Source organism: Camelus ferus, chromosome 11 (assembly GCF_009834535.1).
Source record: "Camelus ferus isolate YT-003-E chromosome 11, BCGSAC_Cfer_1.0, whole genome shotgun sequence".
Classification (NCBI taxonomy): Eukaryota; Metazoa; Chordata; class Mammalia; order Artiodactyla; family Camelidae; genus Camelus; species Camelus ferus.
This window is the reverse complement of record NC_045706.1, coordinates 22,703,583-22,719,158: the sequence shown is the minus strand read 5'-3', so window position 1 is coordinate 22,719,158 and position 15,576 is coordinate 22,703,583. Positions and strand designations below refer to the sequence as shown.

At 41.4% G+C, this 15,576-nt stretch overlaps 1 protein-coding gene and 1 long non-coding RNA gene across 2 annotated transcripts; one reads left to right on the top strand and one right to left on the bottom strand.

Annotated features, from left to right (window-relative positions):
* Positions 1–741: 741 nt before the first annotated feature.
* Positions 742–4,523, bottom strand: LOC116667026. The gene is made up of 2 exons (XR_004323801.1): positions 4,386–4,523; positions 742–979 (listed from the first exon to the last, which is right to left on the bottom strand). It is a non-coding gene; the product is annotated as an uncharacterized LOC116667026 (long non-coding RNA).
* Positions 4,524–4,525: 2 nt separating this feature from the next.
* Positions 4,526–15,006, top strand: LOC102523245 (glutathione S-transferase omega-1). The gene is made up of 6 exons (XM_006182996.3): positions 4,526–4,767; positions 4,996–5,104; positions 8,099–8,321; positions 11,026–11,121; positions 13,900–14,006; positions 14,763–15,006. The coding sequence occupies exons 1-6, from the start codon at positions 4,734–4,736 to the stop codon at positions 14,914–14,916; spliced, it is 723 nt and encodes a 240-aa protein (XP_006183058.1). The 5' UTR covers positions 4,526–4,733; the 3' UTR covers positions 14,917–15,006.
* Positions 15,007–15,576: the final 570 nt, after the last annotated feature.

The window sequence follows — 15,576 nt, the reverse complement described above, 5'->3', positions numbered from 1 at the left end:
TTTACTTATATGCTGTTTTATGTCCCTTTCCCTCCCAGTGTAGCCACCCTGTGCCAGTGTTGCAGACAAGACAAGGGGGGGTTTTCGCTGCGTCTGCCTGGCCACTCCCCTTGTGGGGATGAAGGTGCCTCTTAGCTTTGGCAGGTCGGTACAAGCCGCTGACTCAGATTGATACCCCAAGGGGTCAATACCACCCTGAGCTATATGAGGTCAAACTCCGTAGCAGAATGCTTTGACGCTACAAACTCGAGCCTGACCGCATGCTTCACAGGCCGCACATTCACTCACACAAACATACAGAGGCTATTTGCACATTCCCCTCCCTATCACTGGGGCATCCCTAATCTAACCTGATCTCCCTGTCCAGAATACTGTCAGACGGGGAGCCTGTAGGAGGGGATCAGCCTTTTCTGTCCACTAGGGACAGGACTTGATTTACTCCCCAGGGGTTCCTAACTTGTCCAGACGGCCACCTGGTGAGTCTGTCCGTCCCTCCACCAAGTCTGGCTCTGGTTGTAGCCCAGCCACCTGGGGGCGGGGAGGGGGGTGCCAAGTCGCTGTCATAAAAGAGAACCTGGAATACCGTCGGGTAGCCCCACTTCATTCGTTATCAGAGTCTTGTCCCCAAGTTGGCTGGAGCCACCAGTCCAGTGGCTCAAGGGGCCAGCGTGGTTGAGTCTCACTGGGACCTACAGAAATGTTACGGAAATGACAGGCCAGCCAAGCAACAAGCACCACTCGGAGGGTTGGAGTACTCAGATTTATTTATCATGCTGGTGGGATCAGAGGGGCATCTGCTCCGAAGCTCTGAGTACCTCCAAAATGTGTGCATGAGGTTTTATAGGGTTCATTACAAGCTTGGGGTATTTGGCCAATAGGCATGGAACAGTTTTATCAGCATCATTATCACAAAGCAGAGGCCGAGAGGCAGCAAACCGACATTCCAAGGCCAGATATGTCTCTCTGAAAATCCAGCTGGCTAGAAAAAAAAAACAAACATGAGCAGGGAATCAGCAAACCGACACTTATTAACTTAGATTTATGAGTTAGCCCAGCCTGCCTTTTCCTTCACAAGGCAATTATTTGCTTTTTGTGACAGGTGGCAATGTTTATAAAAGTTAGAAAAAGCAAGAAGTGAGCATGGTTTCTGTGGGTAAAAAGATGGAAATAATGAATGTTTTTACAGTAAATGAATAATCAATTGCAATTAGAAGTATCTACTTATTCTCTGGTAATTGACCCCTTTTATATAATTGTGACAATAAATCACAATTTATTGAGCTCCTACTATGTGTCAAGAACTTAATAAAATCTGATCCTTCCAACAACCATGCCACAGAAGAAACAGGCTCAGAGAGGGGAAGTATGAGGCTGCAGTTTGCATATTTAGTTAGTGGCAGAGCTGGATTCAGACCTGGGTCCACCTTCCTCTGGAGTCTCAGTGTGCCCAGCACGGATTTCCTCTCTGCTCTGCTGTGATAATAGAGCTAACTTGTAGAAAGCTGCTATCTGTGCCCGGGGTCTTACACACTTAGGGATTATTTTAAACCTATTGTATAGACAAGGAAATTGAGTCTCAGAAAAGTTAAGATTTTTGGCCAAATTCTCCCAACTTTCAAATGGATTTGAACCTAGGTAGTTTTAAGTATCTAAAGAATCCTTCCTTCTAGGAGATGTGCAGACCTGAAATTTTAAATTGAATTGGGCATTTAACTTGAATGGACCATTTTTTTGGAATAAGAAAAAAATAAGGAATCCTTCATAATTCCTGAAAGTTTTAGAATAAACAGTATGGGAAGAGGTCACATTTTTATGGAGATTCTGGGCCAGATTGTAAAAATGACTGAATGTTATTATGTTGTGCATTTAATCTAAGCAATTCAAACTATTTTCTAACTTTGAATATGTATGTGGAAAATAGCTTTATGATTTCATTTCTTGTCCCAAGTTTGCCTACCTTGATCTTGATGCTGAAATATGTTTAAACAGATTTAAACATGGAAAGGGTTTGTAACCAACATCCAAGCAAATAAGACACTAAACATACAGTTTTGGATAATGCTTCAAAGAAGGAGACTGAGGGAGTTAGTTTGAAGAGGAGAGGGAGACTGTCAAATCAAGCCCATTCCTAATTCCAGGGCAAGAGATCCATAAACCATTTACTCAACTATTTTGAATGCTTTACTTAAATTTAAAAGTCAAAATAAAAATTACAAGAATGAAAGAGTGAAAATACAGATCGAAACGGTTTAAAGCTAAAAATTTTATTTCAATTTTGATTTTTGATCTTTAAAAATATTTTATATAAAGAGTGTAATTCTAGTTGAAAAAGTAAAGAATTGGTATCAGGCTTCAACATGTTTCATCTAGACCAACATACCCAAATAAATGTAGGCTAATAAGATTTGTTTTCTATTGAAAGCATTCCTCAGCCTTCTTGTGTTACTATTGCTAATACTACACTAATTCATAAGAACCTCTGGGACCACAAATTGGAACCCAAGAGAAGTTAGAAAATAGTTCACTGATTCCACTAGGAAAGGATAATTAGTTATAAGAGAAGCAATACATTCATACTTTCTGAAAGGATGGGGTGGACAAATTCACTAACCTGCCTTCTCCCTTATCCAAACACTTCGCCACTCAGATCTTCCCCACACTCCCTAGTGTCCACCTCCGATGTCAGCAGGGGCACTAAGTACAAACCTCACAGCATTCAAACACAGTAAGCAGTCTTGTTTCAAAGTGCAAAAGCAGAGAACTCTGAGTGGGAAAGGGTTTAGTCACATGAAACCAAGCAGGACCCTGTGGAGCCTTCCCAGGGAGACTCCCCCATATTTCCTGCCTCTTGTTTGTAGAAAAGCTAGCCTCCTAGGCTTTCCCCCAGTTCCAAAGAGCAAGTTTAAGAAGGGACATGAGAAACAACAACAACAACAAAATAGTCAAACAAGACAAAATAATGATAGTTTAGCCATAAGGTCAAAGACCTTTAGTTCCTCATCAAGGGCTATACATAATATCCAGAGCCATATCCTTGAGTTGTTTTGCACATGCTAAACCCCGACCAGGTGGAAGAAGTTAACTACATGCTGGTTACCAGGACTTAGAACTGTTGGAGCTGTTGTGTGCTTATCTTGTGAAGGAAAAGCCCAGCTGGGCTAACAAGCTAAGTCACAAATCTAAGTATAACAAGTGTCGCATTACTGATCTGAGTTCTGCTGGGCTAACTCGTAAATCTAAGTTAATAATTGTCAGTTTGCTGATTCCCTGTTCATGTTTTTTTTTGCTAGCCTGCTGGATTTTCAAAGAGACATAGCTGGCCTTGAAATGTTGGTTTGCTGCCTCCCTGCCTCTACTTTTGTGATAATGATGCTGCTAAAGCTGTTTCATGCCTATTGGCCGAATACCCCAAGCTTGTAATTAACCCTATAAAACCTCATGCACATGTCTTGGAGGTGCTCAGAGCTTCGGAGCAGAAGCCCCTCTGAGCCTGCCAGCGTAATAAATCTGAGTACTCCAACCCTCCGAGTGTTGCTTGTTTCTTGGCTGGCCTGTCATTTCCATAACAATCTTATTACTCTGCCTATCCAATAATAGAGCTAGTCAGAATAAAAACACCACATCTCCTCACCCAATAAATGACACAGGAGCTATCAGCCGGCTATCTACGCAAACAAAACATTGACTACTTTTTTCCAGTATCTGGACTATGTGCCCTGGAACCCCCTCTTTCCTAATTAAGACAGCCTGATGGAGCCCATAGTCTGGCCAGACATTTTTCATATACCTGGGGACTAAATTCACTCAGACTACCTGCCTGACTCTGAGCCCGTGCCCCTACTAGGGCTTCAAACTCTGCATATTTAATATGTTTTTGAAAGAAGACCATTATTTTGAGGTTAACAATATCTAGAGTTGTGCTGTTTCCTTTAGGTTAAAATTAAAACCCTATGATTGACAGGAGGAAAAATGGCCCTCCCAGTAATCACATTAAGCTAGTTCTGACAGAAAAAGAAAATGCTGTCCAGGTGGTTGAGCGACCTGGCCCCAGGCCATAGGAAAGAGCCTTCAGAGAGCATGTTCTAGAACACTGAACAAGCACTGAGCCCTGGGCCACAGGTCCTTAAGTTAGGGAAACCTTGAGGCAGGAGAGCTCCTGTCTCACTCCTGCCCTTGCATCGGGCCTGGGACGTCAGAGTCAGTGTTAGAGTCAGGGATGGGCTGAGGCATGGACCCTTGTGCAGAGCTGACCAGAGACCACCATCTGTCAGAGTCCAGGAAAGGCTCTGGGGATTTCAAGCTTCTTTTGTGTATCTCAACTTGGCTCACCTCTTGGCCAGCACGTTGAACTTTGGCACAGTTCAACGTGGCGTTTTAAGACTTACCCTCAACAAACAAGGAAGATCGATCCTGGGTCAGGGTGCATGGGCTGGGCTTCTGGCCCTGATCTCTCTTCTAGCGCCCAATCGGCGACGGCACCGCCTTCCTTTCGCATAGGGTGGGATATCCGGCCTTGGGAGCGGGGTCAGGTGGTCCACGGGGATTCTGTGCGCCTACTTGTTTTCGGCTACAGGGCAGCGGCGGCCCTAAGGCACCCAACCCGGCCAAGCCGGTGGCCGCCGCGGGCTAGCATTTCTGAGATAAATAGGAGGGAGAAAAGAGAGAGGGAGGGGCGAACGACTCCCTGAATCTTCCGCAACCCGGAGTGGGAGCTCGGCCTGTGCTGCGCCGCGATGTCTAGACCATCAGCCAGGAGCCTGGGGAAGGGTAAGACCTGCCCGCCGCGATCCGAGGGTGTGGGGATCTGGGCGACCCTACGGCCACATGTCCAGGTGCTGCTGCTCCGGAGCTTAGCCGCAAAGGAAGGCCCCCACCCAGGGGAACGGGCCAGGGCCGCCGAGCGCGAGACCTCTCCGCGCCCCGCCGCGGGGCGGCAGGAGTCTCTAGGTCCCCGCCGATATATGGTCTGTGACCACCTCCTCTTCTCCTCGGCAGGAAGCGCGCCCCCAGGGCCGGTCCCCGTGGGCCTGATCCGCGTCTACAGTATGAGATTCTGCCCTTTTGCCCAGAGGACACTCCTGGTCCTGAAGGCCAAGGGAATTCGGTGAGGACCAATGCGGGGGCAGCTCCCCACCCAGCCGGGAACGAGCTGCAGCTGCGGGCGGCACGGGTGGGAATCTCCTGTAGGGTCCCCGCAAATTCCTTTACTGCGGAAATAAACTATTCTCTGCCGTATTTTTGTTCGGGTAGGGGGCGGTAGGGGGGATAGAAAGTTTCGAACCCTTCCACCGGGTTGGGGCTGGGGGAATGGCACAGACTCCACCTGTCTAGGACACCTTATTTAGATTAGCCTAACGATTTGTGCGTTAGAAATGCTGGGGCTCTAGTAAAGTAAATGATACACTGAGAACACTTGGTTGGTATTCGCAGGCCAAGGCTCTTTTAACTTGGTAGATCTCTGCTGCAGGTGCCCTGTTCTTTTGCTTTCACCCCACTTCTCCATTCATGTCTGGGTTATCTAATACCTTTTGCTGTTATTCTAAGTATAGGGTCTCTTCCTGAGCAGTTGATAATTCACCCCTGTAGAGTCCAGATTTGACCCTCAAGGCAGAGTGCTGAATTAACTACTGTGAATATTCCTATTGCTTGAGTTGTTGCTTGAGTCACATTGTCTGCACCTAAAAATTAGGTGTTTTGGGAAGCCTCATTGAAACTAGTATAAATTTTGACATATGGATGATCCACAGGAAATATGCAAGTCATTTGGCTTTTCTCTGAGCTGAATATCCACTGGAACTGCCCACTGTCAAGGACCTTTGGAATCTGTTGAATAGACATTAGATAACTGTAGTGTGGAAGTTTAAAACATAGCCCTCAATCTGAAGAAATTTTCCATCTATGTGCTTAGAGTTTATAAAAGAATTTTAGTCTTCTAGGGGGAGAATTAGGCAGATAATTCTTTTCCCAAAAAGAAAAGTAAGATATATTCTAAAGAAAAAAAAAACTATTTTTGGATTAGCCATCACTTCAGTAAGCTTTGCATCTTCTTTTGGGTGAAACTGGTCTGAACACATAACAAAATAATCAACATTTAGTAACATTTATCCAAAACATTATTTTTGTCAAATACTGTAATATAGACTGTGTTAGTCAGAATTCATTTATTGAATTTAAGGGAAATCCAATTTAATTGGATTGGAAAAAGATACATCTTTTGCTCATATGATTGAAAAATCCAGGATCAAGACACAGCTAGATTTGGGGGCACAAAGTCCTGGGTTAGTGCCCCTCTGGAACTCTGTGCTGAAAACAATCCTATCTTACTTACTGGGACAGTTTTCCAAAGGAAAATTGAGTGATTGTACCATACAAGTGTGTGTATAGTGGGCAAAGAGTGGTAACAGCTGTGCAAACAACAGGGGTCTACTATGTTCATAGATTAGTTGTAAGTTGGAGTCCCAGGAGACTTTGACTAGAGAGGTATTTGATTTTACCACATGACAAAATATAAGCAAGCATGATTTTCTGTAAAACTGTGGCAAGGTATATTGATTTGTTGGCTCACCATGCCAGGTTACCAAAATTCAAGTGTTATGAGAAACCTCTTTATTACAGACACCAAGGATTTACCTTTTCTTTTCATAGTATAAAATTTCAGAAATGTTGATAATTCCTTGGCAAGAAGACTCATTTTTCTTGCAGTGGCTTGTATCGGAGTGTCCAGTAATCTGTCAGCACATGAAACTTTCTATACACAGACACCAATGTTTACTCTGCTATTCCTTTGTTCCAGGAGGGGGTTACATATTTAAATCCACAAGATAAATGCTATTCTAGCTACTGAAGTGGATGGGGAAATAAGAAACAAAGAGTAATTAATCTGTTCTATTGAACACTTACTCAGCTTTGACGATGATACGGACCTGGCTTTAACAATTATGCGAAACTTTCCTTTTTCTTATTTCCCCTAAAATCTCTCAGGCAAGATGCAAGTTAGATCTAAAGACATTCTTAACATAGCCTGGACTTCACCTGCTTTCTTTTTTAGGGGTTTACTTAGTGTGACTCATCCATGTAACATTTAAAAAAAAAAATCAGTGCATAGAGATTTAATCTGAAAGATTATTTTGTGGATTGATTTTTTGGATTTCCTAATATTCTTGTAAAAAGGGAGGAACTTTCTATTAAAATTAACAAAAGGAAATGAACTTTATCAACGTGATCCCCGTAAAGTGGGGTGTGAACACAATTCAATTATTGCCTCATATAATATACAATTAAGAAACCCCAAATGGAGTATCTTACTGATAATCTTGGAGCATTTCCACTCATTTATCCAACAAATATGTACTGCATACCTATCTGAAATTATTTATATTTCTTCACAGCATTTAAATTCTTAAAAAATTTTGCTCGTTTGCATGTTTGTTTATGAATATGAACAAGGCACACAATATCCCTGCTTTCATGAAGCTTACATTCTACAGGAGGTGACATAATAAACATGTAATTAAGTGAGCCAGGTAATTTCAGATACTTATCATCAGTTCAATGAAGAAGGAATTCAAAGTGTATAAAAAAGGTCAGTGTGGCCAGATCATAATGACCAGGGGGAAAGTCACAGTAACAGATGTAACAGGTAAGCAGGGTCCTGATCAAATGGCTTGAAAGGGGTTTAGAGCTTATCCTCATTGCAATGAACAACAATAGAGGGGTTGTAAGTAAGTAGGATGGTGGTCTGATCCAATTTTTTCTTATGTGTGGAGAATGGACTATAGGGAGGCCACAGTGGAAGCCGAAGGGCCAGCAGGGGACTATTGTAGAGGTCCAGGTGGCTAATAATGTCTTAGACAAGGTGGTAGAATTAAAGCTGAAAAGTGGATAAATCCAGAATGTGATTTGGAGGTCTAGCGGACAGGTCTTGCTGATCCATATGATTTCTGGAAGAGAGGGTGGGGGAAAAAAAACAAGGCCCGGTTGACTCCTAAATTTGAGGGTCTGATCAGCTAAGTGGATGATAGGACCCATGAGACTTTATTCAGACATACAAAAAAATAAAAAAAGTTACTCTCTTCACTGTCTTCTATGTGTCTTTCAGGCATGAAGTCATCAATATCAACCTGAAAAATAAGCCTGAGTGGTTCTTCAAGAAGAATCCCCTTGGTCTGGTGCCGGTTCTGGAAAACAGTCGGGGTCAAGTGATCTGCGAATCTGCCATCACCTGCGAGTACCTGGATGAAGCATATCCGGGGAAGAAGCTGTTGCCAGATGATCCCTATGAGAAAGCTTGCCAAAAGATGGTCTTTGAGTTGTTTTCTAAGGTGTGTGTTTAAGACATTTCAGCTTCTATTTAAAGCAACTTTGTTTTTTAAGCTAAATCAGCGCTGTCACTTATGGTCCAGTGATTTGGGAGTGGAAAACAAACAGGATTATACTCTTGTCAGCTCTGACATGTCCTGCAAGACCTTTCATGGTCCAGATCCTGTTTATGTCTCCAGAGTTACACCTCTTCTTCACTCTTCTCCTGACACTTTATATTCCTGCCATGCTGAATGTTGTCAGTTTTCCCAAACTTGCCACCTTCTTCTCAACTCTTGCTGGAAGACTGTTCCCTCTTCTCGATTTGCCTAGTTATCTCCAAATCCTTTTTCATATACAGTGTGTGTGCTCCGATATGTGGAGAACCCTCAGATACTGAAACCCACTACACTGGGTCATTTTATATAAAGGACTTGAGTATCAGTGGATTTTGGTATCTGCTGGGAGTCCTGGAATCAACCCCCTGAGGAACTGAGGGACAACTACCTCTGCCCAGATACTGCTGTCTTCCAGAAGCTTGTCCAGGCTGGGTTAATGCCCAGCTCTGTGTTCCCACACGTGCTAGCCTCCCCCTGTGGTGACTGCCCATCTTCTTGCTTTTGTGTTGTACCAGGACTTCCAGCTCCTTTAGGGTGAGGGCTGTGTTTCCATCACTGTCGGCTCACTGCCTAGGCTTGTGACCAGCTCTGCCACTTCCTAACTGTGAGTCAGAGCAAGTTGCTTACTACTTTACTTCTGGTTTCAGTTCATCATTTGTAAAATGAGTATAATAATTATTCCTTCTCCATAGATAAAGATTGGTTAATATAAAACACCAAACAGCAGAGTCCAACACATGGTAAATACTCGGTGTTAGCTCTTGTTGTTCTAGCCACACTGTCTAGCTGTGAGCGTCTCCAGTGTGTTGGCAGTAGCTACTTGCAGACTGAGTAAAGGGTATTCTTGTGGAAGAACTGTCTCTGTTTTAATACCACCAATTTTGCAGATTAGTTCAAACAATTAGTATTAACAAAGAAATGACCAACAATAGACAATTAGCAATGTCAGGTTATAGCTCTGTAATCCTGTTACCTTGTCAGGATATACATAAGCATATAACGAAATATCTTATCTCTAGAGAAAGAAATGCTGAAAAAAATAACTGGAAAATGAGACTTGTGGGGAGAACATTTTGATTAAGGATACATGATCTTAAGGTGAAATTTTGCCCTTAAGGCAAGGGGAAACCAATTGGAAAGGAAGAGGGCGTTGTCTAGCTGAGCAGAATGAGAATGAAAGAATGGTAGAGACAGCAGCTGTCAAAGATGATGGACAGGGAATAGGATTTCGAACAAGTGTGTTTGAGAATTAAAAAAAAAAAAAAACAACTGAGATTCATTGTACTGTGTAGAAAGGAAATGAGCTAAAAGCTGGAGCTGCCCAGATAACTTGCCTGTTCACATTAACGGAAGAGGTGCCCTTACGTACCATATGACCCTGCCCTCCTGGCCACAGCCCAGCAAACCAACGTCCCCACCCACACTTTCTGCCCAATCTTCATCTCTCCTGGGCACTTGGAAGTGAGATAGAGAGACTAAGACAGTAAATGTGTTGAGGCTTTGGGGCTGCATGTGTATATCACTGGAGACACGACAAACCAAAGCCACATAAGCATTGCAAGGAAATAAGGTCATTGCAGAGGGAACTGATACATGGAAAATAATATGGAGCAGACAATTAAGGAGAAGCAGAGATGAAAGACCAGGCAGGCGCAGATGGAAATGTGGAAGGAAGGGCTGGCTGCACACCTTCAATTCTAATGAAGGCAAGCTGTACCCACATGCACGGGGTTTCAGGACATTCCCTTGTACACAAGGGCATGTTTACTTACTGGGGATGAGTGGACTTCTGTCCTGCAGTGAGACAATATCAAAGACCAAAGTTTAGTAAAACACACCAACACCTCCACCAGAAGCATTAAAGCATCTGACACTACACGTGACAAGTCTTCAGGTAGTTAGCCACTTTGAACTGTCTTCTCATGCCCTCCCCAAGGTAGAAATCAGGAAAATCCTCTTCCCCAGCTCCCTTTGCAGCTGGGGCCAAGGCCTGGGCCCTAGGTTTTTCCTCTCAGACACATACGTGGTAGAGTTCAATTCAGACCTGAGCAATGTGGGGAAACAGGTTTGGTGTGGGGCGCTGGTTCTGCTGGTGAAAGTGGCTGGCGGTAGAGCTCCTGGCTTTCAGGAGCCAGAGTGGTTGCAAGATTAAATTCCAGAGTGGCACTGGTTACCTCAGAGTCCAACTCTGGTAGCGGCACAAGCTGTAGCATCTAGCCCTTGGCTCACTGGTGGCAGTGGGTGCTTTCCGTCGGGTCAGTTCCGAGCATGATTTTGGAATGTTCCAGCTGAGTTCCAAGCCTGTTTGTTCAGACTCTGAACAATTCTATGAGCCACTCAGTGTCCTTTTAGGACATTTTTGACTCAGACTCACCAAACTCAAAAGGGGTTCTTTTATTTGAAATTTATAAAATCCTGACCAATACAGCATCTTAGGCCACAAAACTGTTTCTAAGTACCCGACCTCCGTGAGCACAGGCATTGGTGCACCTTTGAGGATTCTAGAACATCCTGACACTGGGACCACAGGGTTCTATTGTGCTTTTATAAGAGTGGGCTGGTACAGTTAGCCTCACACTGATAAGCTAAGAAATTATTGTCTCTCTAGGTACCACCTTTGGTAAAAGACTCTGTTAGATGGCAAAAGAAGGAAAACATCTCTGGCTTAGAAGAACTGCGTAAAGAATTCAGCAAGCTAGATGAGGTAATCGATCCTTTCTTCTTGCTTTTATCAGTCATACACTGTATCCACCCTCATCTTCTACTGGTTTCCTCCTATTCCCATCTCCAATATCACTTAGTAATAATATCAGATAGGAAATTTTAGTTTGCAACAGATAGCTGTAAGCTGTTGCATTTAAGATATAAACCAAAACACCTAAAAATGTTTTGTCATGGGCTTGCTTTTCAAACATTTTGATACACTGACATTAAAATATCAAGGAAAAATTTCACCCCCATTTTCAGTTTGTCACCCATTTCCATTTTTCCATGCTTATTTTCAATCCTTGATCATATATTTAAAAAAATTAACAACTGTAATCAGAACATAAATCATTCTGTATTTTTTCCACTTAATATATAGTAAACTTATATAAATACAATTATGTTAAAATGTTTATTACATAATTATGGGAATGCATCCTAACATTTTATCAGTAAGTACTACTAAGTTTGCTGTAGATTTTTTTTCAGAAAAATAATTTTTTAATTTATAAAATTCTGTAACTAGTTTGCTAATTTTTTAAAAGTCATAAATGAGTGTGCCATTTTATTAAATATTTTGTCTGCATCTGTTTCATCTATTGAAATATTTGTAGAATTTTTTCCCCTTTAATCTAGTGAGTATAGTGTCATTGAGAGATTTTTTCTGGTGTTGAACCATTACTGGAATAAAACCTGCTTGTTTTCAATTGATATTCATATATACTCTAGACTTAAGTTAATATTTAAAGGATTTTTGCTTATTCTTAAAGTAGATTATTTTATTCTTATAGTGGCTTTATTTGGTTTTTATATCAAGGACATTCTACCTCATAAAATAAATTGGGTAACTGTCTGGATCTCTAATCTCTGAAACCATTTGACAGGGTTTGGCTGCTTCTGTAAAACATTTGAGTCTGCTGACTTTTACAGTTTTTTTTTTTTTCATTAGTAGTTCAGTTTCCTTAATGTGGGGGATTTTATATTCCTTCTTGAATCAGCTTTGGTAATTTATGTTTTTCTTGACAATTACCTATTTCATCTAAGTTTTCATATATACAGACATGAAGATGATCATCTTACCCAACTAAAAAAAAATCTCTATATACAACTACATTTGACTCTTGAGCAAGGTGGAGGTTAGGGGTGTCGATCCCCAGAGCAGTAGAAAATATGCATACTACTTGTTAAATTGGGGGTTAGGTGGGGGCATATAATTTTTTTCCCAAGTTCACAGAGTCCAGGTTAAGTCATGCTTTAAAGTGAGTAGTACCACTTCCATGTTTCAGGCTGCTAAGAGGGTATTTCATTCTGACTGAACCTTCCATGCTTAATTTTATTTATGCATAATATAATTACCAGGCACTAGTTTAAGGATAGACCCAAATAATATCAGTTCATTGTACAAGTCTGAGTGCCTAATAATTGCAATGCACTCTGCCGGATGATATGGGAGGTAGAAAGTGAGACGTGGTCCATTCTGTTCAGATGGTAAGTTTGGTAGAGGACCAAAACCAAATACTCAGGTAAATATAGTCTACCTACATGCAGAATGTTACGAGAGACCTGAGAAAAACCTTGGACGTTTTATAAAGGGTAAAATGGTTTGGTGTTCATTAGCCACATAATATTCTCAGTTCTCCTTCTTGCAAAACCATAATTACCAATTCACCTTCTTAAATTTCAGAAATATACTATTTGTGCTTGGTTTTCAAAGAATTTTATTTGGCATCTGTTTAATAGTTAATCCAATTATTTCCAGTATATTTGAACTAAATGTTTAATTAAAGTATTATATGAAGAGAAGTAACCAAAGCAGAAGTGTACAGCCTGAAGAATTTACAGTGAACACAGCCATAAAACTAGCATCCGTTTCAAGAAACAGAATATTAGTTTTGGCTGATTTCTGTACTTCATACAAGTAGAATCATATAATGTGCACTCTTTTGGGTATGGCTTCTTTCATTCAGTATTAGGTTTGTGAGGTTCATCTATGTTGTGTGTAGTTCATTCCTGTTCTTTGGATAGTTTTCTAACACGTGACTGTTGCACAGTTTATCCATTTTACTCCTGATGGACAGTAAACATTTCCACTTTCGGGCTATTACAAAATAGTGCTGCAACGAACATTCTTATACCTATCTTTTGGTGAATATATGTTCACATTTCCAAGGAGGAGAATTACTGGGTTATAGACTATGCATGCACTCAGCTTTAGTAGACACTCTTAAAGCATGGTTGTACCAATTTACATTCCTGTCAGCAGTGGTTCCACACCCTTACTTTGTCTTGTTTATTTTAGCCAATCTCATGGATGTGAAGTGGTATGACATATTGGTTCTAGTGTGCATTTCCCTGATGACTAATAAAGTTGAGCACATTTTCAATTGGTTATTGACTATTTGAATTTCCTCTTTTGTGAAGGCCAAGTCTTGTCCAATTTTCTTATGGGTTGTTTGCCTTTTTCTTACAGAGTCCCAGAAGTTCTTTCTATATTCTGAATACCAGTCCTTTGTTGGATACATGTATTACAAAGATCTTTTACGCCGTAGCTTGTTTTATTTTTCTTCATTTTCTGTTTATTTTGTTGATTGTTTTGCTTCATCCCAAAACAAGAGATTCTAAAGCTTAAACTGATCAGAGAAAAAAGCCAGCTTGGATATGTCAGGGTAAAAGCTGCTGATCTCACTTGCTTAACTTAACTTGCCTTCATCGTTTCTGATGATGAATCTTATCAAATGCATAAGTAAGAAGTACTCTTATCCTCTTTAATGTTCAGGTCCTGGCCAATAAGGAGACAACCTTCTTTGGTGGTAATTCTCCTTCCCTGATTGATTACCTCATCTGGCCCTGGTTTGAACGGCTGGAAGCCATGGAGTTAAATGAGTAAGACATCTGAATATTTTGTGCATAATTTGGGATAATGATAACTGGAACAGTATATATTAACCTTTTTTCCTGAAGAAAAATTAAAATGTTTCATACAGCTGGCATGAATAGGAACAAGCAGACAAGAGGAGTCTTGGACTTACCAGGGCAGGTCATATACCTACTCAGCACTCTTCCCCATCCCTAGGGCTGAGGAGTTCTGTGATATGTAATGTTTTAAGACTAATATACTCCTTCCCTCCCCGTTAAAAACCCTTAACAATATAACAAGCAGGATTGTATGACCAATGCTACCTCCCATTCACCAGCGAGAGTCCCACACTATTTTCCAAACTCCATGTTTTGAAGTTCAGCAGCCACCATGGCTTATTCCAACTTCTTAGAGCTTAGAGCTACTCAGGGTTATGTTTAGTCACAATCTGACCATAGAATAATAAATATATAACATTCTCCATAGTCTTTCATGTTCTCATTTTTAGAAGTTATCAGTCTCTCATTTTGGATAAGTTCTCATGCTGAGCAAGTCACTTCACTCAAGATTCCTCTTCCACAGACAAAAGACCTCTACAGTATCTTCCAAATCTCATGTTTGATGATTATGTGCATTTTAAATAAGTATTTTAAAAGAAATATTATAAAAGGTTAGAGGGAAACAAAATGAAACTGCAGAGCGGAAATGATAAGGCATAGGAGACGTTGCAGTGCCTTCCTATTTAGCCTCGCTCACACCTTCATGCTTTCCATCTCCCACAGGTGTATTGACCACACTGCAAATCTTAAGCTCTGGATGGCAGCCATGATGAAAGATCCCGCAGTAGCATCACTTTACATTGAACCGAGCACCCATCAACAATTTTTCCGCCTCTACTTGCAGGACAGCCCTGAGGCCTGTGACTGTGGGCTCTGATGGGGACAGGAGTCAGAAAAGGAGATATATTTTCCTTCACTAATATGAATAATAACATGCTGAATAATAACATGCTTTTATTTTACCAAATGCTCTCACGCCTCATTGGATCACCTTCTCTGATTTGACACCATGGCCTGTGAGCTTTCCTCAAGGCCCTCCTGCAGAAATGTAAACACGTTTTCTGTCTCAGGATACTCAAATGACTGTGGGTTCTATCATAGTACGTGCTGAAAACCTCTAAATCGTCCCTAGTGAGAGTGGGACGTCAATCTGGATTTCTAACTGCTCGTAAGACATTTGTACTTGGATATAGTGTTTCAAGAGATGGCCCTTTCAGTTTGTCTTGAAAGTTGAGTTGAGAAACTTTCCTCATTCTTTCCTTTGTATCATCATTACCTTTCTCGTTCCCGTTGTTGTTGCCACTGAAGACCAGACCCACATCACCTTAAAGCCCGGTGACTAGGTGTCCTCCTATTTGTTTTCCTGGTCTCCAGTCATTTAACCCCTTCAGATCCTTCCTACCAAGTCCTGTGATGGGCACACAGTAGGTGTCCCATATATGTAATTAAATACTGTTAAAGACTTCATCCATCGAGTAAGTATATAAGGCTGGATGAGTAATTCAGAAATATTAATGTCATCTTCTAATCACTTCCA